Raw genomic sequence first — 24,886 nt, 5'->3', positions numbered from 1 at the left:
AAGCACCAGCAACGGAGTCCCAGCACCTCTGCTCTCACCTGCTTAGCCAGAGGGCCCAGCGAGAACCCACGTCCCGGAATACCGAATGCCACGGGAGTCTTGCTCCACCGCCTGGCCTGCCTGGGCACTGCACTAGCAGCTGCTGCTCACCGATCCTAAGCACAGTGAGTAAAGCAGATGCTAGAGTCACCCTGTTTACAGGTTAGGAAACTGAGGCACAGAAAGGTTCAGTGAATCCAGGCAGTCCACCTGCCACACCAGGGCACTCACCCACCCCACCCCCCACCCCGCCAAGCTGTTGGGGAACAGCTGAGGCAGGTCAAACTTGAATGCCTTACAAAGCACTTTCCACACACTGGGTCCCACTGAACCTCACCAGTGAGGGACTGGCTTCATTCTCCCCACTGAACAGATAAAGAAACCGGGGCACAAAAGTCACATGACTTGCTCAAGAGCCTAAGTGGCAGACCCAGGTCAGAAACCCAGGCCTGGCTGGGGATAGTGGCTCATGTCTGTAATCCCAGCACTTGGGGAGGCCAAGGCAGGAGGATCACTTGAGGACAGGAGTTCAAGACCAGCCTGGGCCACATAGCAAGATCCTATCTCAAAAAATAAAAAAATTAGCCAGGTATAGTGGCTGGTGCCTGTAGTCCCAGCTACTTGGGATGCCTAGGCAAGAGGATCGCTTGAGCCCAGGAGTTTGAGGCTGCAGTGAGCATGACCAATCCACCACACTCCAGCCTGGGTGACAGAGCGAGACTTTGTCCCAGAAAACAAACTCCAGAGCCTGTTCTTTCCCCACACTTGCCCCACAGTGAGGGCAGGATGGGGGATGACAGGCTGCCAGGTCAGAGGCCTGCAGATCTCCACAGACACCACGGCTTTATTGTTTCCATACACTCCAAAAGCACATTTCCCAGAACTGCAGGGAGGCAGTGGCCCAGAGGCAGCGAGGCAGGAACCACGGCTGCTTCCTCCATGGCAGAGAGGAGGAGCCTGGGAAGTCTGAGGACAGCAGTGCGGCGGCGGCAGAGGTGACGGCAACATTCTCGATGGCGGATGGCAGCAGCGGGGCAGCAGCACAGGCGAGTCCACGGCGGGCGCGCGGGCTCACCTGAGGCGGTAGAGGACCTTGCGCTGCATGCGGTGCTGGATCTCGCCCCGCCGCAGCATGAGCTGCAGCACCTTGTGGATGGCGTGCTCCGGGTACTTCTGCGGGAGCGCACGGCTGGGTCAGGGAGCCTGCCTCCCCGGGGGGCCCACACAGCCCCTCGCTCAGGGGGAGCTTTACAGTCTCCCTTGACTGTAAGATGGCCCACACTCCCTGAGCACCTACTGCGTACCAGGCACTAAGTCTTCACATACTTTAATTCATTCCATCCCCAACAACCCTGTGCGGCTGGTAGTAGGATTATCCTCATTTTACAGGGGAAGAAACTGAGGCACAGAGAGGCTAAGTCACTTGCTCAAGGTCACACAGCAATTAAGTGGTAGAGCTGGGACTTAAGTCCATCTGACTCTAGAAGTGAAGTTCTTGACACCCCTAAACCTCCCTAAGCCTCAGTCTGCTCACCTACAGAGCAGGCATGAGACCACCCACTGCATAAAACTGCTCCGGGAATCAAAATGAGGGAATGTGCAGGAAACGGCACAGAGACCAGAAACCGGGACTGCCCTTGTGATGTTAAAGGTGACATGTTCTTCACAGCATCCGGAAAGCCCACGTCCTCTCTATGGCTCCACAGCACCCTGGCCAACGAGCTGGAATGCTAAGCCTCCTGGCTCTGCCCCTCCCACCCCCCACCCCACCCCCAAAGGCCAGGCAATGCGGGAACAGATGGAAGGGCTGGGAAAACACGGACATGGTCGCACCAGAACCAGCCACCTCTCTTCTCCCCTCCCCTTCATGGGACAGAAAAAATACCCTTGTCCCCGACTGATGCAGTCCCTAAAGGAGAAACAATGGCTGGAACAGGTATGGGACAAAGGACAGCTGCCCCCTCCCTCACCTCCATCCCCCCCACCCCCGGCCTATCTGCTGAGCAAAAGGACACCGGTGCTGGAGGGGTGGGGACCAGGCCATGGGGACCAGCAGGAGGCCCTGTGCAGCCTGGGCAGGCTCACACCCCCAACCCCTGCTCCGAGGAAGGCTCACCTGCTTGGTGAAGTCCTGGATGATGCTGTGCTCAGACACCTGGGAGCCGATGGCAAAGCGGCGCTTGAGCTGCTTCTCGATGCGGCTGAGCATCTCCTGGTCCTCCTGGCTGGTGAAGCCCTCCACCCCTGTGGGCAGGACAGGCAAGGTGGGCAGGAGGGAGGTGCTGGGGCCCCCAGTTTGCCCACAGTGGGAGTTCTTGGAGAGATGGAGGCCTCTAACCCAAGGCAGAGCAGCCCGAGCCAAGCCCGGAATAACAAGTTAGAGAAGGGCATCGAGTGTGCTGGGGCAGCAGGGACCTGACTGAGGAGGAGACGGGACAAGGCCAGCATGTGGGTAAACGCTCCGGGCAGGGCACACAGCAGGCGCAAGGCAGAGGCAGGAACACACTCGACTGACTCAAAGAGCAGTCCAGGGCGCCAGGGACACAGCCAGAGTGGTAACTAGGGGCCAGGCCCGGTGGGCCCCTGTGGGCCACAGCCCAGATTTTGCTGGAGAAGTAGATGGAGGGGACCACCAGTGACCCAGGAAGGAGAGCAGGCCCTGGAGACCACATCTGCAAGGTGCCCGAGGAGCCCTCAGAAATCTCCCATCACTGCTGCAGAGTGGGTCTCCCCTGCTGACCACGCCCTGCCGAGGCCTTGGTGTGTCAGCTAAGGAGACAGCAGGGACGCGATCGGGAAGCCACTGAGAGGGGAGGGAGTCTGTGAGGCAAACTCCTACACAGCCTACGAGGCCCAACTCAGATAAGCACCACCCCTGATCACCCTTGCCCTTTTTGTGTGTAGCATGGCAGAGAGCCCTCCACTAACAAATGTTTCACGTGACAGAAGTGCCTCCAGGGCAGAGACTGAGTCTTTACCAAGGCAGGAAGGGGACCCCAGCCCCAATGGAACATGGCAAGCCTGCTTCCCCCTCAGGGTAAGTGACACGTAAGTGTTCTCTCCACCTGGGAGCCCTTCCCCCAGGGAGCCACGTTTCCCTTCCCCTAGGTCCCTGCTCCACGTCACCTACTCAGAGAGGCCGTGCCCAATATCCCCATGAGAAACAGCACCCCCCTTCTCTAACACACCTGGCCCTGCCGTCACCTCCCCAACCACACTTGTCACCACCTGAACTCCATCTGTTTCTTGACTGCCTGTCTCTCCCCGACCAGAACGAGAATGAGAGCCGGGGGGCAGGCGCGGTGCTGGGGGCCGGGCCGCAGAGACTTTGCGATTTGACCTTAGGCTCCCAGCAGCTAGGACAGTGCGAGGCAAACAGTAAGCACCAGCGAAGTATCTGCTGGGCGAAGGAAAGGATTTCTCCCGAGAGAGCCGGGCACATCATCGGTGCTCGGGAGCAGTCTGCTGGAAGGCTGACCAGAGCAGGCAGTGCTGCGTATGGTGGGGAAAACGATGGCCCGGGGTAGCGACACCTGCACTCCAGCCAAGCGACTGGTGACCTCAGGCCCCACAGAAAGGCCTCCCTGAGCGTCAGCTTTCTCTCTCTCAGATGGGAAGGGCGACTGCCCACCGGGCTTCCAGGGAGCAGCTGTGAGAAAAATGAGGGAAATGGCTCTGGAGGTGCTGAGAATGGTTGCGAGCGCAGTGGACAAGCGCGCCAACCGCTGTTCTCAGTGGTGGTTACCGTTACTATTACTGACCTGGGTCAAGAGGGCGTGTTCAAGGATCTGGAGAGAACCTGCTGCTTTTCACAGTGGAGGAAAACAGCCATGGTGAGAAATGGGGAGAGGGGCTCATAGCCAAAAGGAAGCTCAGAGCAGCTCAGCAAACACGGAGACGCAACATACCGCGGGCCCTGCCCACAGACCACACGTCTGTGCCCCACACGTCTGCTCACCTGACAGGGTGCCAGACAAGGCGGCATCCAATGTGGACACTTGGAAGAGCCTCAGAGCCTCCTCCACGTCCGCCTCTGTGGCAAAGGGCTGCAGCTTCATCTTGCTGAGGGACTCGGCGATGCGCACGATGGCCTCCAGCTGCCTGTAGGAGCAACAGGGTCTCAGGGCAGCCTTGGCCCTCTCTTCCCTCCCTGGCCACCCCAGTCCCAGGGAGGTGCTTGCCCAGGGTAGTAAGGCCACGGTGGAAAGTACCAGCTGTCCCCATCACCCATCTCCCTGTTTGACTTGGTCATGGAACCCCAATGTTTACTCCAGCACATACCAATCTGCTAAAAGACAATTTCCCGCCCCTTTTGCACCCAGGTGTATCTATTAATATGTGACCAAATTGTGGCCAATAAATCATAAGTCCAAGCATTGTGTGGGAATTTCAGGAAGTATCCCTAAAAGGAGAGCCCTACTTTTCCTTCCTCTCCTGCTGCCTGGAATGTGGAGGTGACGGCTGAAGTTTGCAGCCATCCTGGACTCTGAGGGTTAGGGTGGACCTGAAGGAGCCCAGGTTCTGGGATGCTGACGGCTCTGAGGAATCCTCACACCAGTCCCACACCACCTACTTCCAGACAGTTTTACATAAGAGAGAAGCAAACTTCCAATTTCTTTAAGCTATTTATTTGGGTTTGCCATTACATACAGCAAATCCCCTTCTAACTAATCAGTGCTAGCAGCAGGATTCAAACCAGCTCGCTAGCTGCCAGCTCTCACCCACTGTACTGTCGCTATAAACTCACAAGAATGAGCAGAGTTAAGAGCTAAGAAAACTAAGGTCCAAAGAAAGAAAGCAAAGGCCGGGCGCGGTGGCTCACGCCTGTGATCCTAACACTCTGGGAGGCTGAAGTGGGAGGACTGTTTGAGCTCAGGGGTTGGAGACCAGCATGAGCAAGAGTGAGACCCCGTCTCTACTAAAAGTAGAAAGAAATTAGCCAGACAATTAAAAATATATAGAAAAATTAGCCAGGCATGGTGGCGCATGCCTGTAGTCCCAGTTACTCAGGAGGCTGAGGCAGGAGGATCGCTTGAGCCCAGGAGTTTGAGGTTGCTGTGAGCTAGGCTGACGCCATGGCACTCTAGCCCACGCAACAGAGTGAGACTCTGTCTCAAAAAAAAAAAAAAAAAAAAGAAAGCAATTTCCCCAGAGTGGGCTAGAGGCTGGGACCCAAGTCTCTTAACTACCAGGCCTGGGTCCTTCCCTCCCTTCAGGCTTCCCCGCAATGGGAGAAGCCAGACCAAATTCACAAGAGAGGGTTCCAGGTTTTCCCAGCCTCAAATCAACCAAGAAATACAGACGATCAAGGAGACCACAGCTTCTGCTCCAAAAGGACTTCTCCTGCCCAGCCCTACCAGGGGCCTGGCCCAAGAGATTAGCAGCGACCACTGTCCACATTACACCCCGCTTTGTAAAGTGAGGCCCGTCTGCCCTGGTCCAGTCCTGCCCGATGCTCACCGCACGGTGATGGGGATGCTGGAGCGGCGGTCGCTGTCCCTCTCGTGCTGGCGGGCCCCGCTCCGCATAATAATGTAGCGGTTCTTCAGCTTCTCCGCAGCCTCTGCCGACAGGCGGGGGCCACACTTCCTGCAGGACAGTGGGGGGCGGTTGGTGTGAGGCCAGGAAGGAATCTTGGGGCACCCACCCTGTCCCCCAGCACTCTGCTGGCTTGCAGACATGAGCCTTCCCTACACACCACGGCCGCCTGCTCCCGTGGGCTGAGGGCAACACGTGGACAAGATGCAGGTGAAACCTGGCTGGGGTAGGGGCCACAGAGACCAACAAGGGGGAGGACACTGGCAGCTGTCAGGAAGCAGGTGCAAGAAAGCCAGGTGGGTCTGCAGGGGTGAAACTGCTGCCCCCTCACTGTTGGTTTGTCATGCCACAGGGGGCTATTGCCCCATACATGCTGCTAACAGCAGCATCACAGCGGCATGGAGGCCCACTGGGTGGTGGGCTTCACAGTGGTCTCAAACTCCTCCACCCCAACACATCTGGAGATGACACCCACAAGAGGCTCCGCAGTGACTGCAGTCCAGGGGCTGGGGAACACAGCAGACTCCTGGGAGGATGGGCACAGGGAGGTCTGGTAAGTGTCTCATCCCTTCCTATCCCCTCCCCATCCCTGGCCGAGTGACAACCACTGATTTAGGGACAGCCCTAAATCACCCACCCTAATGAGACTGAGGCCTGGAGGGAGGGAGGGAACTCCCCAAGGCTACCTGGGGACTTAGTGTGAAGGCGGACTATAATCCAGGGCTCCCTGACTCACACCTGTGGGCCAGACAGAACTCAGAACCTGAAAAGACCCAGGGACTGCCCATTCACCCTGGGGGGGGTGTTGAATTAGCGACCCACTTGCCTAGAGCTTCAGCCCCTCATCAGAGGGACAAAGAGCCCTCAACTTTTGGGTTTTAGCTCCTTCAGTAGACAGGCTGGGCGTGGTGGCTCACATCGATAATCCCAGCACTTTGGGAGGATCGCTTGAGGCCGGGAGTTAAAGACCAGCTTGAGCAACACGGCAAGACTCCATCTCAAAAAAATAGAAAAATTAGCCGGGTGTGGTGGTGCACGACTGTGATCCCACCTACTTGGGCAGCAGAGGTGGGAGGATTGCTTAAGCCTGGGAGTTTGAGGTTGCAGTGAGCTATGATGTAACCACTCTACTCTGGCCTGGGTGACAGAGCAGACTCTGTCTGAAAAACAAAACAAAGGTAACAGGTGTTGTATGTCAAGAATCTGAGTGTGGTAGTTAAGAGCACAGCCTCTGGAGGCAGGCGCCTGGGTTCACTTCCTGGCTCCAATGCCTCCTACATGAGACTTTAGACAAGTTTCTTAACCTTCCTTTGTCTCAGCTTCACCATCTGTAAAATGGAGTAAGAGTACAACCAATCTTGTAGGGTTCTGGGGAGGGTTCAAGTTCACTCACATACAAAATACTCAAAATACCTGACGCAAAATAAGTACTATGTATATGATTACTATTATTGAAAATCTGTGAGAATAATAATTAAAGTTGTAGCTGCCACTTACTGAGTATTTACTTGGGGCGAGGGTATGCCAAACACTCACTTATCTCGTGCAATCCTTACAAAAACCCTAGGAAACACCAGCCTGGGGAAACCAACTTGCCCAAGGTCACAGAGTGGGGTGGGTATTACCCAGAGCCAGTGTCCGTAATATCCACACGGCACTGCCTCCCTGCATGTCAGACTCCAGGGGGTCTTCAAGACCATCTAATTTCTACCCCCTCGGTGGAGGGATGGGGAAACTGAAGCCAAGAGCCACAGTGACCTGTGCAAGGTCAGACGAGCAGAGCAGACTGAGCAGAGCTGAAGACAGGACAGCATCACGTGGGGCAGCCTGTGCAGGGAGCAGCAGGACCAGGCGCCTGGGCCCTCTCCCACCCGGGGAGGTGGGGCCACCTCACCCCCGCGGGGCCTGCGTCCAGGACTCACGCTCGGCAGTAGGCAATGAACTTCTTCAGCTTGGCCAGGTCGATCTCGCCCTCCACGGCCTGTGTCTGGGTCAGTGCGCTCACGTGCAGAGTGATGACATGTTTGGCCAGCATCTGGGGGGCAGATGGGACACCAGGTCAGCCCATATGTCCTCTGGAGCATGAATCTGAACACAGAAGTGGAGCAGGCAGGGAGGGCTGATGGGGCCCTGGTATCACAGAGCCAGAAAAGGTGTCAGCTCTCAGGCACACTCACCCTGCTCGCTCAGCACCAGCCCCTCCACCTGAGAGGGGCGTGTGGATCCTCCTTTAGAGAGAACTCAATGCTCTTGCTCCCCTGCCCCATCCAGGTGGCTCCGGTGGGGGTTCGGCCTGGATACCCACCCTCTGGGGCATGCCTGCTTCAAGGACGGACATTTGATCCACCCAAACCAATGGGAGTCCACCGTGTGACTTCTGCTGACAACTATTGGAAAAAAGAGACCTCCTTTTCCTTGGGGGCTATTACACTAACAGCTAGTAAGATTTTGCCACCACAAGGAGAGCAGCTGCCCAAGAACAAAACTTCCACCAAGGAAGCAAAGCAGAGAGGCAGAGACAGAGCTGTCTGAGAAGCCGGTTCTGCCTGGGCCTTAAGCCTCTGGACTCTATTCTATAAGCCATTAAGTTCTTTTCTTTCAGAAATGTACTAACTGTAATTAGGGTTCTATTACTCATAACCCAATGTCAACTCCTCCATTTCATATACAAAGGGCCCAAATCACACAGCACATCACTCTCGGCAGAGGCAGAGGCAGAGCCAGGCCGCGGGACCCCGACCTCTACGTCACTGCTCTGCGGTCTGCAGCGACCACCACCTCGGGTGCTCCCCTCTTAATGGCCAATCTGATTCGGGACTTCACTAGCCGACACCCCCGTTCGCCCGTCCCCAGAACCACGAGCCTCCTGAAGCCAGACCCCGGGGCCGCCAGCCCTGCCCCACACGCACCACATCCCTCTCCTCGTTGTGCTCGTCCTTGACGATGAAGATCATGTCGAAGCGGGACAAGATGGTGGGCATGAAGTCAATGTTGTCCTCTCCCTTTGTCTCATCCCAGCGGCCAAACACTGAGTTGGCAGCAGCCAGGACGGAGCACCGGGAGTTCAGGGTGGTGGTGATCCCAGCCTGAGGGGACAGAGGAGCAGGGGAAGAGATGACAAAGAGCCCCAGGACATGCCTGTCTTGTGCACACACGCACACAGGCCTGGGCAAATAGGACTCGGCCCCCGCCAAGCAGAGCAGCCTGAGGACGGCTGGGCCAGGTGGCTGTGGCAGGGTGGGCTCTCCAGGGTGGGCCACTCACCTTTGCGATGGAGATGGTCTGCTGCTCCATGGCTTCGTGGATTGCCACGCGGTCATCTTCTCGCATCTAAGTAGGGAAAGACACATCTGTCAGACCCACCAGGCAAGGAGGTGAGAACATCAGCGGCAGGAAAACCAGCAGTAGCTACCACTCCTGAGTTCTGACTCCATGCCAGGAAATGGGTCACTTCTAATCATGGTGACAACTGTGTGGGCTTGGCTTTCCTCTCCCCACTCTCCAGATATGGAAACTGAGGCTTGGAGAAGTTAAGCAACTTCCCACAGTTATCACAGGGTGACAGGCCCAGGGACTGAACACATCTCCCAAGCCTAAGGTGGTTTCTGCTGGCTGAGCACAGGTCACACACCCCAGCCCCACAACTATAGGTGCCACCCATCTTCCAGCCACCACCGGCCCTGTCACACTCACCTTGTCAAACTCATCAATACAGACGACCCCACCATCAGCCAGGACCATGGCTCCGCCCTCCATGATGAAGTTCCGGGACGAGGGGTCCCTCATCACTGAGGCTGTCAGGCCGGCTGCACTGCTGCCTTTCCCAGACGTGTACACCTGGTAGGTGGGGGGAGGTGTCAGGGCCCAACGACAGTCCCAAGCTTTGACCCCAGTAAGTCAAAGCGGACCCAGAGGGTTATGATTTGCCCAAGGTCACACACCCAAGCTGGCTGCAGAGCACAGAACACAACTCAGAACTCCTCCCTCTGGAAGGGGAGGCCGCCCTGGGCCTCAGTGTGCCTACATGTTCTCCCCAGGAGGGCGTCACCTTCACTCCTCACCAGAGCCTCACCAAGTCCTGAGATGCAGCGCTGAGGGGCCCAGCTCAGAGATGGGCAAACTGAGGCCCAGAGGAGAGGAAATGGTCTCAGAGCTGGGATGGGGACTCCCCACCTTGAGGCCCTTGTCATCTTTGTATAGACCTGCGTGCCAAATGCTGCCACTGAGCCCCTGAAATGGGGCAAGTGCCAACTGAGATGTCCTCAAGTGCAAAATGCACAAGGATTTCAAAGACTCGGTGCTAACAAAAACGTACAGTATCTTATTAATAATCATCTATATTAAACTGTATGTTGAAATGATAGTATTTTAGATATAGTGACTATATTATGAGAATCAATTTCACCTGTTTCTTTTTTATGTGGCCACTAGGAAATTTAAAACGACACACATGGCTCACACTTGCAGTTCACGTGACATTTCTGGAGGGCGCCGGTGTGGGAAACTTGGCACGTTTCCTATCTACCCAAAGACCACCATCTTCCCCTGGACTGCCCCACCCCACTGACCACAGCAGTCAGACACATTCCTGCTCTGACCCCCCCAAGACCCACTCAGCAATGCAGCAGAGGACCCAACTCATGGACAACTGGGTTCAAATCCTGCTCTCAAGCTTACCAGCAGTGGGACCTCAGGCAGGCACTTAGACATTCTGCACCTGAGTTTCCTCATCCATACAATGGGGGTAACAGTGCTTACTACACAGAGTGGAGGTGAGGCTTAAATGAGTAAATATGTGCAAAGCACTTCCAGCAGTGCCTGGCCCTTGATTTTAGCTGTGATTGTTATCAGTGTCTTTATTTAACAAATGGGTGAACTACACACAGGGAGATTAGGTGACTTGATCAAAGTCCACAGCCAATTGCTGGCCAGGCTGAGACCTTAACCTCATCCTAACTCTGAGTCCAGTGTTCCTGCCCCACCCCAAACCTACACACACACCTGCTGGTTCCCTTCCTCCCTTCGCCTCCTCTGCCACGCCAACCTCAGCCAAGAATACCACGGGTGTCCTGAGGACCCAGTGGCCCTGCCCTGCAGCCCTCCTCCCTGCTGGGGCAGCCAAGGTGGAGAGACTGTCCCAGGCCACTCACCCCAATGGGAGAACACTTTTCCACGAACTTCAAAAGCTGGGACTTGGCCGTCCCAGGGTCCCCCAGCATCAGGAGGTTGATGTCTCCTCGGCGAGTAAGTCCGTCAGGGAGTCTGGGGGAGGGTGGGTAAGTGGACAACATGAGAATCCACCTGAGGACTGGGACTCAGGCTGGTCCCCAGAATGGTGGGCTGGCAGTCACACCCCCCGCAACCTACCATGAGCCTCAGAGCAGGAGGGAAAGTAGGGGCTCTGGCCTGAGGACCCAAGTTCACACCCAGCTCTGCCGCTCCCCAGCCGTGGTAGCCTCGCCTAACAGAGGACAGGGCTTGCTCCCAGCAAATGGCACTTATGGCTGTGCTCGGGCCCACCCAGCAAGAGCTGACACATGTTCCTCCCAGCTGGAAAGAAACGGATGAGCGACTGCCTGTGGGCTGTGCACAGGGCAATGAAAGCAGTGCCACGAGGGCAGGCTCCTGGCTCCCCCACGTGTGCTGGGGAGCAAATTCTTTTACTTTTTTGTGCCTCGAATTCCTCATCTATAAAATGAGCACAATAGCTGCTTCCTCACAGGGCTATTGTGAGGACTGAATGGACTTCAGACACATAAAGACTCAGAAGACGCCTGGCATATAGTAAAAACACAGTAAATGGTAGCTGTCAGTAATATTATCACCATTATCCTATTATTTTGTAGTTTCAAGAGGATGCACAATATCTTTTAAGTGTCAGGTTTTTCACCCGTTTTGGGTTCAGAGAGAGGATATCTCTCACCCAAGGTCACATGGTAAGTAAGTAGCAGGTCAGAGACTCAATCCCTGGCGCCCAGACAACTCCAGCCCCAGCACTCTCCATTGCACTTGCCAGGCCCCCGGTGAGACAGGTGCACAGACCAGCCTTGGCAAGCCTGGGAGCTGGCAGAGGTGCCTGGGGGTGGGGGGCAGGCTGAGGGCCTAGGAAACATGACGAAAGTACTCAGTCCTGATCATCTGGCTGCTGTCCTACTGTGGGCCCCATCCCCAGCTCCCCCCGACCCAAAGGACTCAGACCCCCCACCTCTTTCGGGAGCCCCCAAAGAGCAAGCAGGCGATGGCTTTCTTCATGTCTGTGCCCCCAAAGATGGAGGGGGCGATGCTCTTGGAGATGACCTCGTAGACGTTGGGGAGGGAAGCCAGGCGACGGAACTCCTCCTCCTCCTGTGGGCTCACGGCCCCGGCAAAACTGCGGCCTGAATGGGGAGGGCAGGGCGGGTTCGTGAGTTCGTGTGAGGGGTTGCCTCCTACAACCCACTGCCCGGCCTGGCCCCAGCTCAGGGACCTCTGGAGACAGCACAACCTCAGTCCAAGTAAAAACAGAGACCCCAGCTCTCCCCTGTAGCCCCCAGCCTCAAGCTCTTAAGAGTGGACTTGGTGTGTTCCAGGGTCCAGGGAGTAAGAGGAGGAGGGTGTCTGAGGAATTAGAGGACCAGATCACATAAGCCACATGGTCCCCACTGGAAAATCTCCCCTTTTGCCGAGATGGGTGGAGAGCCATCTCAGCCAAGGAGTGACATGGTGTCTTTGGTCATGACAGCATTGCTCACTCTGGCTGCTACAGAACAGAGAAGGTAGGGGCGCAATGGAGACAGGGAGACCAGGGAGGAAATGCAGGGGAGAGACAGCAGGGCTCAGACCAGGGTGGGGACGATGAGAAGTGGTCAGGCCCTGGACACATCATGAAGGTGGAGCTAGCCAGACAAGCTGACTGATTAGATATGGAGGATGAGAAAAAGAGGAGGAGCCAGTTTGAGAGGGTGCGGAAAGGAAGGGCAGCTTCGACCATGTTAAGTCTCAGTGGACGTGTCAAGTCAACAGTTGAATAGATATTAAAAGTCTGGAACATGGGGAGAAGCCCTAGCTAGAAATGGAAATGTGCAAACTGCCGGCCTATAGGTGGGTGGTGCTTTTTTTTTTTTTTTTTTTTTGAGACAGTCTTGCTCTGTCGCCTAGGCTGGAGTGCAGTGGCATCATCACACTTTACTGCAACCTCCAACTCCTGGGCTCAAGTGATCCTCCTGCCTCAGCCTCCCAGACTGCTAGGATTACAGGTGTGAGCCACTGTGCCCAGCTGTATAGGTGGTGTTTAAAGCTATAACTAAGCCAGGCATGGTGGCTCATGCCTGTAATCTTAGCACTCTGGGGAGGCCGCGGTGAGAGGATCGCTCGAGGTCAGGAGCTCAAGACCAGCCTGAGCCAAGAGAGAGACCCCGTCTCTACTAAAAATAGAAAGAAATGATCTGGACAGCTAAAAATATATATAGAAAAAAATTAGCCAGGCATGGTGGCACATGCCTGTAGCCCCAGCTACTCAGGAGGCTGAGGCAGAAGGATCGCTTGAACCCAGGAGTTTGAGGTTGCTGTGAGCTAGGCTGACGCCATGGCACTCTAGCCCAGGCAATGGAGCGAGACTCTGTCTCAAAAATAAATAAATAAATAAATAATAAAGCTATAACTATCTAGGTAGTTCGTACAAATAGGGGATCTTGGACTGAGGCCTGGGGGACACACCCCTACAAATCAATTCACTGCAGCCAGAGGACTGGAACAAACCTGAAAACCCTCAAAGTGGTTCCCATTACCCGTGGTGTAAGCACGAGCTCCCCATCTCAGCACTCACGGCCCTTTGTGTGGCCCCAGCCACTCACTTGCAGACTCCCACAGGGCCTGCGAGGCACTCAGCACCCTGGCCAGGCTGGGGTCTTCACCAGGTCCCACCATCCCCTCCCCGCTGGAAGATAACCCACGCCCGACACCCTCCAAACCCCAGCTCAGGCACCCCTCTTCAGGGAGCCTTCCCAAGGCCCAGAGCCCACCTTCCGCTTCGCTGACCTTCAGCACCTCCTTGGAATTACACAACCCTGCATCTGACGCCACCTCACCCACGCTGTCCCCTGCGCATTCACACTGCCTTATTTTTCCAACTAGCCCTAGGTGCCTGCCTGCCTGGAACCCTGCACTTCACTTCTCTTATATCTTCTGTCACAGCACTGTAGAGACATGGCACTCAGTAATTCCCCTGGATGGGACCCGAGTCCTTCCGCCTTGATCCTGCCTTTAGGCAAATACTCTCAGCCCAGGGCCACACAGCTAGGACCTACAGGTGAAAGGCCTCAGGCAACAAATTTTTGCTTAATATAAAATTGAACATTCTATCGCTATGAGAAACGCAAGGAGGTCCTTCCTGGGCTACCTCATGAGGTAATGAGCTGCCTGTCAGCAGAGGTGTGTAAGCACAGCCTTTTGGTAGGGCCCAGCCAGGACCCCAAAGCCAACTTACCAGAGCCATCTGTGTCCACCTGGATGCCCAGGACACGGATGTAGGAGCTCCGGATGCCCACGCCCACCCTGTCACGGCCCCTACTAGAGGTCAGGCCGAACTTCTTGATGGAGTAGATGCCCATGATGGTGACCCTGTTCCCAGGAACAACCTTGTCACACAGGTACCTGAGGGCAAAGAGGAAGGAGAAAGGTTAGGTTTGGATCAGGGCAGCAAGCCCCTGATCCCACCCACCCCATGGCACTGAGGCCCTGAGCATTTTCACCAAAGGCACCCCTGAGCTGGCCCCACCCCACAGTACCCAGAGAGCAGGTCCCTCTCCCCATTCACTGGCCACCCCATGCCTGGTGGCTCAGCTGCTCGGAGGATGGTGTTGACAATGGTGGCAGCCAAACAGGAAGGCAAGTGGTGGCCTGACCCTCTTGCTGAACTCAAGAGCCCGTCTGTTACGCTGGCAGAGGGGGAGGCTCCGTGCCAGCCCACCTGAGCCCTCCAGAGGCCCTGTCGTGTGGCGCACTTCAGCGACGTCAGGGGAGGACATCCTCCTCCTGCCCTCTAGCCTCGTTGCAGGGCCACTCCCTGTTTTTGGCTCTTCATGGCTCCATGAGCTCGCCCAAGTCATTTTGCCTCTGGGTTTTCATTTCCTCTTTTAAAAATAAGCTATGGAGGCCAGGCGCGGTGGCTCACGCCTGTAATCCTAGCACTCTGGGAGGCCGAGGCGGGAGGATCGCTCGAGGTCAGGAGTTCGAGACCAGCCTGAGCAAGAGCGAGATCCCATCTCTACTAAAAAATAGAAAGAAATGATCTGGACAGCTAAAATTATATATATAGAAAAAAATTAGCCGGGCATGGTGGCGCATGCCTGTAGTCCCAGCTACTCGGGAGGCTGAGGCAGAAGGATCACATAAGCCCAGGAGTTTGAGGTTGCTGTGAGCTTGACACCACGGCACTCTAGCCAGGGTAACAGAGCAAGACTCTGTCTCAAAAAAAATAAATAAATAAATAAAAATAAGCTGTGGAAACAGGGAAGTCTCTAGGTCACTCAGCCAGTGCAGTGTGGAGGGGACACTTAGTAGCTGTGTGACCTCAAAGTCACTGCACCTCTTGGAGCCTGGGGGGCTGATAAAGTGATCTGAGCTGCCTCAATGGTTGCAGAATCAAGTGAGGTAGCAGACACAGAAGTGCTTTATACACCATCAAGAGTCGTATCTCCCTAAAGGACCATCACTGTCACTATTAACATTCTATGGGCCTCCAGCTCCTCTTCTCATACCCACTTCTTAAGCTTTCAGGATCACGTACAGCTTGGGAAATGCCACATACTGAATACTGCTAAACACCTGACATGCATTATTGAGCAGTCCTATGAGAAATTAAGGACTATCCATATCCCCATTTTACTGATAAGGAAACTGAGGCTCAGCAAGCTCGTGTAACTTGAGCAAGAGAGCAAGAGTCTGACCCCTACATGCTCTGCGGTCACTGATGAGCTAATAAAAGCTATGGATCTACTCCTCAGAAAAACTCACACACACAGAACATCTGCACAACTTCACGGTGTGCAAGCCCAGGTTAAGAACCCTAGTCAAAAATCTCCAAACCTCCCACCCAGGTTAGTGTGAGGGGCCCAGCACTCTCCCCGCTTCCAATCGCTCAGCAGAATCTTCACGGAAAGCCTGGGGAGGAGTGTGGGGTATTAGACTGGGAAGAGGCTTTCCCGGCTGATGCTTATCTCGCTGTGCTGCCCGAGGCCTCTCAGTCCTAAGAGGGCTGGACAGATGCTCCTAGGAAAAACACAGGCTTTGGAAATCAACCGACAGACTCAAAGCCTGGCTCCTCCACTCACACAGTCATTTAACCCCTGCAAGTTACATTTCCTTGTCTTCAAAATGGGGGCTGATGTGCCCCTGCAGAGTGTGGGAAGACGAGAGAGATGAGAGGAACCTACGGAAGCACCAGGCACACAGCAAGGCGCTCAGCAGCCAGCCACCTTCTCCGCCCCAGCCACCAGGCTCCAGATGATCCGTGCCCAGCACCCACCGCCCCGCCCCTGCCCGCCTCACCTGTCGCAGTAGAGCTGCATGTGTCTGGGCATCTCACCATGGGGTACTGCGTCAGGCAGCTCCTGCAGCTTTAGGGTCTGGAAGTCCACACACTTGCACTTGTCAGGCATGATGAAATAGGGGTCCAGTGGGCACTTGGGGCGCCCAGCCTGATCCCTGGACGGGAGAGAGGAAAGGGTCACCAAAGCTACCCTAAGAACCCAAAGGCCCAGGAGTCAGCAACGAGATGTAGACAGCAGCAATTCGAGGGGTCTCCAAGTTAAGCTGGGAAAGGCCCTAGGAGGGCAGCTCTGTGGTGGACCGAGCACTGGATTAGGAGTTGAGAGAAAAGCTGGAGGCCCGGCTCCTTCATTGACTTGCTGAGAGGTGGCAAGGTCACACTCACGGTCCCATTGCAGGGTCTCAGTGTGCCCACAGGTGAAGAGAGGCTAGATCGTCAACTCCCTTATTAAACCCCTGCTCAAATCCCAGATCTTTGCTGTGAGATTCTAGGCACCTTTAGACCATTCTGAGGATCCTGGCCTCTGCATACTCCTCCTCTGTGATAGTCATTAACAAACATCACAGCAATATATACAAGCAGGTATCCTAGCAAAGCACCTACTATGTGTCAGCCATTATTGCAGGCGCAGGGGACACAACAGTGAACAAAAGGTCCCAGCTCTTGTGGAGCTCAAGTTCTCAGCAGGGGAGACTGAAAAAACAAAAGCAAACAACCACATGCTACAGCGACAGGTACGTGCTGGGAAGAAAAGTAAAAGTAGGCAGGTGAGAGAGAGAGACCAGGTACGTGTGCGCCAAACAAGAGGCAGGGTCTGGGGAGGCGCCCCTGGTGAGGGGACACGTGAGGGGGAACTGAAGAAGGGAGGACACAGGCTACAGCTGCCTGGAGGAAGATGCTCTGGGCAGAGGAAACAGCAAGGTCAACGGCCCTGAGACCAGGCTGTGCTCTGTGCATTCTGGAAGCAGGCAGTGTGGCAGCGCCTGGGAGGGGAGGCAAGGCCGGAGGGAGCCAGGCGCAGACTGTGGAGGGCTGTGCAGGACTGGACTTGGTGAGGCGGAAACAACCCATTCACTCGCAGTGTCAAGGGTCACCTGGCTGTTGGGTGGAGACCAGACTAAGGGAGACACCAGTGAACAGGAGGGACTGGGGAGGTGCTGCACGGCTCCAGTGAGAGATGACAACAGCATAGAACAAGGCAGACGCGCACGCAGGTCAGGAAGCTGAGGAGGCACCAGCAGGGGAGCCAGGGAATGGCAGCCAGCGAGAGGGTCCCTTTGGATCAGGGTCGGCACACATTTTCTACAGAGAGCTAGACAGTATGCGTTCTAAGTTCTGCGAGCAAATGCACACTCTGCCTTCCTGGCGTGAATACAGTCACGGGCAACATGTAAACAAGTGAACTGGCTGTGTTTCTGGGCTATACAGCTGGCAGGCAGGATCTTGCCCAGCGAGCCAGTTTGCTATCGAAGATTCCAGGTAGACTCATTCCCCTGGACTACTTTTCCCGCCCGACGCTGGGCTCCCAACACAGGTTGTCTGGGCTTCCTAGCAGGGACAGAACTCACCAGTGCAGAGAGACACCATGCCCCATTTATGGTGTCCAGGAGCCCCAGGGCATCAGATCTGTACCAATCCCAAGGCTCTCCCCCACCCCAACCCATCACAGGGGGTCTCTGACAAGCAGCTGCAGGTGGTGCTTGATACTCCCCCTCATCCTTCCTGACCCCCACTCAGGTCACCTCCCCAGTCCCTCTCGGCCACACACTCACGTGTTGCACTTCCTGGGCAGGGGGTAGCCCTCCAGGCCGGGGCGCATGGCAATGTTGGTGAGGGTGTTGCGGCAGCTGCGGCACTGGATGGAGATGCGGGTGGCCTTGGCGCGGACCGCAGAGGCCGCAATGATGATGCCGGGGATCTTCACCAGGTGTGACATCATGTCTGACTGTAACAGAGTCACAGGGAGGCTTGTTGGTTAAAAGGAGCCAGGGCATGTGTGAAATGTGCAGGGCAATGTCCCAGGCAGGGGCTGGGGGAGGGCACAGAACTGTGGGGAAGCCACAGCTCTTCTGTTCAGCTCAACGCTGCATCCAGAGCACCCGCCCAACACCAGGCCACCTGGACCCAGGGACGCAGGAGCCACAGGCATGGCCCCTGCTTTTAAGGGCCTCATAGCACAGTGGGGGAGCACAGAAGGGAGCACATTCTTCCACAGGACAGTCAGCCCTGCTCTTCAACAAGTCAATAATATATGAGAAAGAACTTCTGTCCACAGTGTAAGGGAGGCTGCTGTGGCTTAAGAGACTTAAATAACAACCCAATACGACGTCCGGTCCTGCCGAAACACACGAGCTGTAAGGGCGCTGGGTGTGATCCGTGCCTGAATCTGGGTGGCACATCCGATGACACTAAGGGATCTCTGTTCATTTGGTTAAGGTGTTGACGGTATCGAGAGTATGTAAGAAAAAATTTTTAAATGCATATTGAAGCATTTAGTGATAAAGTGCTATATCTGTAATTTAAAATTCTTTGGCAAAAAAATAAAAGGAGAAAACAGCAAACAAGGAAAAATGTTAATCATTAAATCTAGGTGAAGATATATATGGGATTCTTACACTATTCTCTATGCTTTTCTCTATGTGTATGAAATTTTTCATAATAAAAAGCAAAAAAACCCCAGAAATGTTCCTTTTATCACCTTTCCTTCCCATTCCCAGTAGGGTTTCTGGGCAGAGGGGTGGGCTACAGGTCCATGCTGTGACCCCCACAGAAGCCCACAGGAGAAAGAGGAGACACAGAGGAAGGCGGCCAGAGCCACATGGACCTGCGATGACCCAGGGCCCTAGAACCCTTAGAACGACCCACAGAGCAGGTGTTTTGGAAAATACCTATAAGTCACAGATATCCTAGCACTTTAGGGCCGCAGAGCTGGAGAACACTGACGTTGTCTTATCCGCCCAAGCCATCCTAACAGGCGACCCTTTGGAGAGGCCTACTCCTCACCAAAGGCACACCATTCCCTGTGTTTCCCCGTGAGTCTGGGAGGGGAAGCTAGTGCCTGGGCGGATCAAAGTCTGCCTTGCCTTGATGGTGAGCAGCTGCCCACAAAACAACTCCAATGTCACTTCGACAGACAGGCAGAACCTCGTGAAGCTGTTTGGTTCCACAGGTGTTCACAGAGCCCCTCATGACGCTGATACACTTCACAGCCTGGCGTGCCCATAGCCCTGTTTCTGAAACAGACCTGGCATTGTGCTACGCTAACCGAGGAAGGCTCGTTAGGGACCCCAACAGAGCTGCAGAGGTTCCAGCAAAGAACAGAGCACAGCCTTCTGGGTGCGGTGCACAATGGAGAAGGTGGCTTTAGGGGAATGGGCCACATTTAGGCATCACTGAAGAATTCACCAAGCACAGTTCACTGGATTCTCACAAACCTGAGACACAACAATCAACACCGTCACCATCACTTCCTCTTTGCTGCTCTCCTGGCTTCCCCTCGTTTTATAAATCTTCCACACAGCAGCCAGACAGACCAGACAAACCTTTGTAAAATGGAATCAGACCATTCTCCTACTTGTACCTCCACTGGCTTCCTACTGTGCTTCAAACAAAATCCAAGTTCCTTCCCATGACTAGAAAGTCCCTGGTGGCCGGGCGTGGTGGCTCACACCTGTAATCCTAGCACTTTGGGAGGCCGAGGTGGGCGGATCGTTTGAGCTCAGGAGTTCTAGACCAGCCTGAGCAAGAGCAGGACCCCGTCTCTACTAAAAAATAGAAAGAAATTAGTTGGACAACTAAAAATATATATATATAAAAAACTAGCTGGGCATGGTGGCGCATGCCTGTAGTCCCAGCTACTCGGGAGGCTGAGGCAGAAGGATTGCTTGAGCCCAGGAGTTTGAGGTTGCTGTGAGCTAGGCTGACGCCACGGCACTCTAGGCCCGGGCAACAAAGCGAGACTCTGTCTCAAAAAAAAAAAAAAGAAAAAGAAAAAGAAAGTCCCTGGTGACCTGGCCTCTCTACCTCCTTCCTCCTCCCCAATGCTTGTGCTCCCTGGGCCCCTGCCACACTGGCTTCTTTCCACTGCCAGGAACATGCCCACTCCCCACCGCAGGGCCTTTGCACCTGCTGCTCCTTGAGCCTGTAAATCTCACTCAGGCTGCCACGTGCTGACAATCATCACTCAGATCCAGCTCCAGCATCTCTTCCTCAGAAGCCTTCTCCGACCACCATCGGCTTTCCTTGGCCAGCCTCGTTGCCCCATTTTCTTTCCTTTTCTTCGTGCCTCTGATCCCAGTACCCTGAAGTCATTCAAATGTTCCTTGTCTGTTCCTCCCACTGTAAGCTCCAAGAGAACAAGGTTCTACCTGTTTTCTTCACCATATTGAGTATCTAGCTCAGCAGCAGGCACATAGCAGCCACCCAGTATTTGTTGAACAAATAACTAAACAGATGACAGATGCTCACCAACCTCTCCTGCCTCTTCATTCCTCTTTAGCCATGGTGATGGTCTTTCAGCATGGCCTTGAACGCACCATGCCCTTCTCACCTCTTAGGCTTTGCTGTGCCCCAACCCATCCCACCCCCTGGAATGCTCTCTCCTGTCTGCATGCTGCCCAATCTCCACTGAGATGTCACCTCTTCAAAGAAGCCTTCTCCATCTTGTCTAGAGGGGGCCCCACACTTTCCAGTCACCCTTTTGATTGCTGTCATTGCATTTACAACCATCTAAAATTATCGTGGGTGATGTCTACTGGTTGACGGAGTTTCCCTACTGAACAGAAACTCTGCAAGGACAGGAGCTCGTTGTGTAGTTTGCCATTGTTTCTCTAGGACACAACTCAATGGCTTGCCCACGAGAGAGGTTCAGTAAACATTTGTGCAGTGAGTTAACTTTACAGAGCAGGAGACAGGCTCAGAAAAGTCAAGTGCCTTGCTCAGAGTCATAGAACTGGCAGCCACCCCTGCCTGTACCCAAAGCTCTCTGCACCATGCAACAGCCACCGCCACCCTCCAACTGGCCTGTCCGTGACCCACCTTCAGGCTACGAACACTGGAAGGGCTGGCCTCCGACTGGAGCATGACCTGAATGTCCTGGAGCACCTCCTCGCCGGCAGGCCGGGGCCGGGTCACCTCATCAGCTACCTCCTTGGCAGCTTCCTCTAGCTGGGGAGAAGGAAGGGCACAGGCTGTTAGTGCCTGGGGCAGAACATCCCTGGGGCACTCAAGGATGGGGTCCCACTCACTAGCTGCAGGTGCTCAGTTGGCTGCTTGTACAAGTAGTCGGCCAGGTCCTCATCAAAGCTGGCCAGATCCTCCATCTCCACCTCAATCCAGTACTCCCCCAGGTTGTAATGCCGCTTGAGTTCATCCCTAGAGTGGGCAGGTGGGGGAGGGGAAGGGTGCAGAGAAGAGGAAATTTAACACTGGCTGGGGTGCACTTGCACTCCTCAATCTGCCCACACCACAGCCACCCGCCCCACCATTCCCCTTCCCAAACACACATCTAATTCCAGGTCCTTCTATTATTTAACCCTGCAGAGGCTACACACCTCCAACAGAGGCATCCTCCAAAGACAGTTCCATGGAAGCAGTCCACAAGATAGTTGAAGGATGTTTCAACACACAGGTCAGTGTGCACAAAATGGCAAACCAAGTCTTTCATTACAGGACTTCTCAGAGCCTTTAATTCACTCTTGCACACACCTCAAACTTGGAAGCTCCAAGGCAGCAGAGACCACGTCTGTCTTATCAACCTCCAGTCAGATCCTTTGTACAGAGCATCCCCTGGGACTACTGTCCCAAGAACACATTTGGGGACCATTGACCTATGCAGTCCGCTCCTAGCCGCACAGTATCACAGGCCCTGTCCCCTTCTACCTTATGTCCAGGAACCAATAAAATGGCCAGTCTGACCCTGAAAGCCCCTTGCTATAGGACACCCCATACTTCTACAAAACAACTGCTCCTACCCAGAATGCTTTCCACACCTGAAACTCTTCCCTCAGCTCAAGAGTCACCTCAAACTTCAGCCCCTCCGGAAACCTTCCCTAACTCCTTTACATTCACCCTTTGAGGCAATTATCACCTTGGAATTTATTTTTGGTCTCCATGACTCACTCCCCTGACTTATGAGCTTCCTGAAGAAGTATGTGTCTTTTCATCTTTGTATCTCAGTGTTTGGCACATAGGTGGCAACCGCTGCATGAATGGGAGGCAGCAATGACTTTACCCATTTTACTGACAAAGAAATCGAGGCCCAGAGAGATAACTTGTAAGTCACTCAGATATTAACTGGTCAGGCCCAATCCTGAGCCTGTAAATTCATATTCTCTGCATTTTTTTTTTTTTAAAGATGAGAGGTCTCACTATGTCACCCATGCTGGTCTCAAACTCCTGGCCTCAAGAGATCCACCCACCTTGGCCTCCCAAAGTGCTGGGATTACAGGTGTGAGCCACCATGCCCTGCCATTCTCTGCATTTTAAGGTCTGAGGGATAGAGGCTGGCCTATGAGGATTCCACGCAATGTCACAGGAGCCTTGTCCAGCTTAGATGCTACAGCCTAGCAACCAGAACAGTGCCTAGGTGCAGCAGGTGCTCAATCAATAAAAGTGCAAGACTGGAATGAATAAACGAATGAGTGAACTAAATCATAACTACCACTTCCACCTTTTACACCCATAGGGACCTGGAGTGCACAAGGTAAGAGATATGACCTAGAAGGACATTAAGAAGCAGATGAACAGGGACATGGCCCAAAGGGCACTAGCTGGATTGTGGGTGGCCCACTCAACAGGTGACTCACTCAAAAGTTAACTTCAGGTGAAAACTATACAAAACCTTATGCCACTGGGGTGAGGGGACCAGGGGTGAGTCCTGTGACCCCCGACAAGCTCTTTCCCCTGTCTGGGCCAATCTGTGCCGACTGTCTACGGCTCTAAAAGGCTGAGTGCAGGTATGTGGCAGAGCTTCATCTGGGCCCCCCACTCCAGCTCCACAAGCAGCAGTTTCACAAGCGCCACACCTGTATTTGAAGGTGAAGCCAGTGCGGTCGGTGCCCACTCGGTACTGCCGCAGGAACTCCTTAAAGCGCTTCTGCAGCTGCGATTTTCGGGCCTGCCCCTCAACGGCCCCGGTGTCTCCACCAAAGCTGTCGCTGTAGAAAATGCCAGGGTCGTCAAAGCCCGACATCACTGCACCTGGCGTGGGAACAAAGAGCTGCAACAGGCTGGGGGCGGTGCCCGGACTGCCCTCCCCTCAGACGCCTGGGTCCCCGGCCCCGAATGAGGGGCGGGGTGTCCCGGCTCCGAGCCAGGGGTGCGGCTGACCCCGGATGCCCTCCCGGACCCTCACTCCAGTTCCCCAGGAGAAACCCTGCTCCACCCCTCCCGCGCCCCGAAACGCTGACACCCGCTGAGCACCCCGTGAGGCTGTTTCCGCCGGCTCCCACTCCCCAGTCCCACTGGCCTCACCTCTCCTTTCCCCTACTCCACGAACCAGGGGAGACAAGAACCTCCACGCTCCGCCGCCGAGTTTCGCGGGAAAAACTACAGACCGAGTTCTGGCGCTACGGCTGCTGCGCCCCTATTGGTTCACCGGGGCCCTCCGGCCAGCGATTGGGCCGGTCTGAGCGTACGAGCCCCGCCTCCTGGGCCTGTTGCCGAATCAGATTGGCTGCAAGGAGCATGACGTCACGCCTCACCTCTTTCCGGGCTCCATTTTGTGTGCGGAACAATTTGGCGCGAAACTTCTGGCCCAGAAGGAAGCGGCGGCGCTTGGCTGGGCGGGCGCAAAGATGGCGGAGGGGCGGGGCCGAGCGACGAGCATGCGCGTGTTGCGGGTGCCTTTGTGTAATTTTTTTTTAAGGTTTTGGTTTGTTTTGTTTTGTTTAGAGTCTCACTCTAACGGCCCTGAGTAGAGTGCCGTGGCATCACCTTGGCTCTCAGCAACCTCAAACTCTTGGGCTCAAGCGATCCTCCTGCCTCAGCCTCCCTAGTAGCTGGTGCTACAGGCATGCGCCACCATGCCCGGCTAATTTTTATATATATATATATATATATATATATATATATATATTTAGCTGCCCATATACTTTCTTTCTATTTTTAGGGGTCTGGCTCTTGCTCAGACTGGTCTCGAAGTCCTGAGCTCAAAGGATCCTCCCGCCTCGGCCTCCCAGAGTGCTAGGATTACAGGCGTGAGCCACCGCGCCCGGCCTTAATTGTGGATTTTTAATTCTTTGGCAGTGCTTAAAATGTGTGAAAATTCATGACCAGATTTCCAACCTAGCTTGAAAAGTTGGAAGATTTGGCAAAAGCGGACTGGAATCCTCAAGCAGCAACATGGGAGGCTCCATCTCCCCTCCCCTCCTCCCTGTCCTACCCCCCAACAGGAACAACTGGAAAGAACCTTCTATTCTCTTTGCCACATGCACACAAACATATATTTACAGGGAGAGTTTAAATTATGTGTATTTTTAGGCCTGGCACAGTGGCCCATGCCTGTAATCCCAGCACTTTGGGAGGCAGAGGCAGGAGGATAGCTTGGGGCCAGCAGTTTGAGACCAGCCTAGGCAACATAGTGAAACTCCATCTCTACAAAAAAAAAATTTGTTTTAATTAGCAGGATGTGGTGTCATGCACCTGTAGTCCCAGCTACTCCAGAGGCAGAGGTGGGAAGATTGCTTGAGCCCAGGAGTTTGAGGCTATAGTGAGCTATGATCAGGCCACCATACTCCAGCCTGGGCAGCAGAGACCCTGTCTCTTAAAAAAAAAAAAAAA

The 24,886-nt window shown here is 54.6% G+C and overlaps 1 protein-coding gene across 1 annotated transcript; it reads right to left on the bottom strand.

Annotated features, from left to right (window-relative positions):
- Window positions 1-686: 686 nt before the first annotated feature.
- Window positions 687-23,648, bottom strand: MCM5 (minichromosome maintenance complex component 5). The gene is made up of 17 exons (XM_069489607.1): window positions 23,579-23,648; window positions 23,131-23,305; window positions 21,352-21,478; window positions 21,143-21,271; window positions 17,878-18,050; window positions 16,105-16,260; window positions 14,042-14,208; window positions 11,783-11,954; window positions 10,728-10,839; window positions 9,271-9,414; window positions 8,842-8,907; window positions 8,487-8,663; window positions 7,500-7,612; window positions 5,500-5,628; window positions 3,998-4,140; window positions 2,156-2,283; window positions 687-1,212 (listed from the first exon to the last, which is right to left on the bottom strand). Exons 2-17 carry the CDS (start codon window positions 23,295-23,297, stop codon window positions 1,111-1,113), a joined length of 2,205 nt encoding a protein of 734 aa, XP_069345708.1. The 5' UTR covers window positions 23,298-23,305; window positions 23,579-23,648; the 3' UTR covers window positions 687-1,110.
- Window positions 23,649-24,886: the final 1,238 nt, after the last annotated feature.

Source organism: Eulemur rufifrons, chromosome 16 (assembly GCF_041146395.1).
Source record: "Eulemur rufifrons isolate Redbay chromosome 16, OSU_ERuf_1, whole genome shotgun sequence".
In the NCBI taxonomy this organism is placed as follows: domain Eukaryota; kingdom Metazoa; phylum Chordata; class Mammalia; order Primates; family Lemuridae; genus Eulemur; species Eulemur rufifrons.
This window is presented reverse-complemented; position numbering and strand designations above follow the sequence as displayed.

Coding starts and splice junctions, on each gene's coding strand:
- MCM5 (XM_069489607.1), bottom strand. CDS start 23,297: ATGTCGGGCTTTGACGACCCTGGCATTTTCTACAGCGACAGCTTTGGT. Junction 21,479..23,130: donor GGCTTCACCTTCAAATACAG/GTGTGGCGCTTG, acceptor TGCCCACTCTAG/GGATGAACTCAAGCGGCATT. Junction 2,284..3,997: donor CTTGTCTGGCACCCTGTCAG/GTGAGCAGACGT, acceptor TCCTGCCCACAG/GGGTGGAGGGCTTCACCAGC.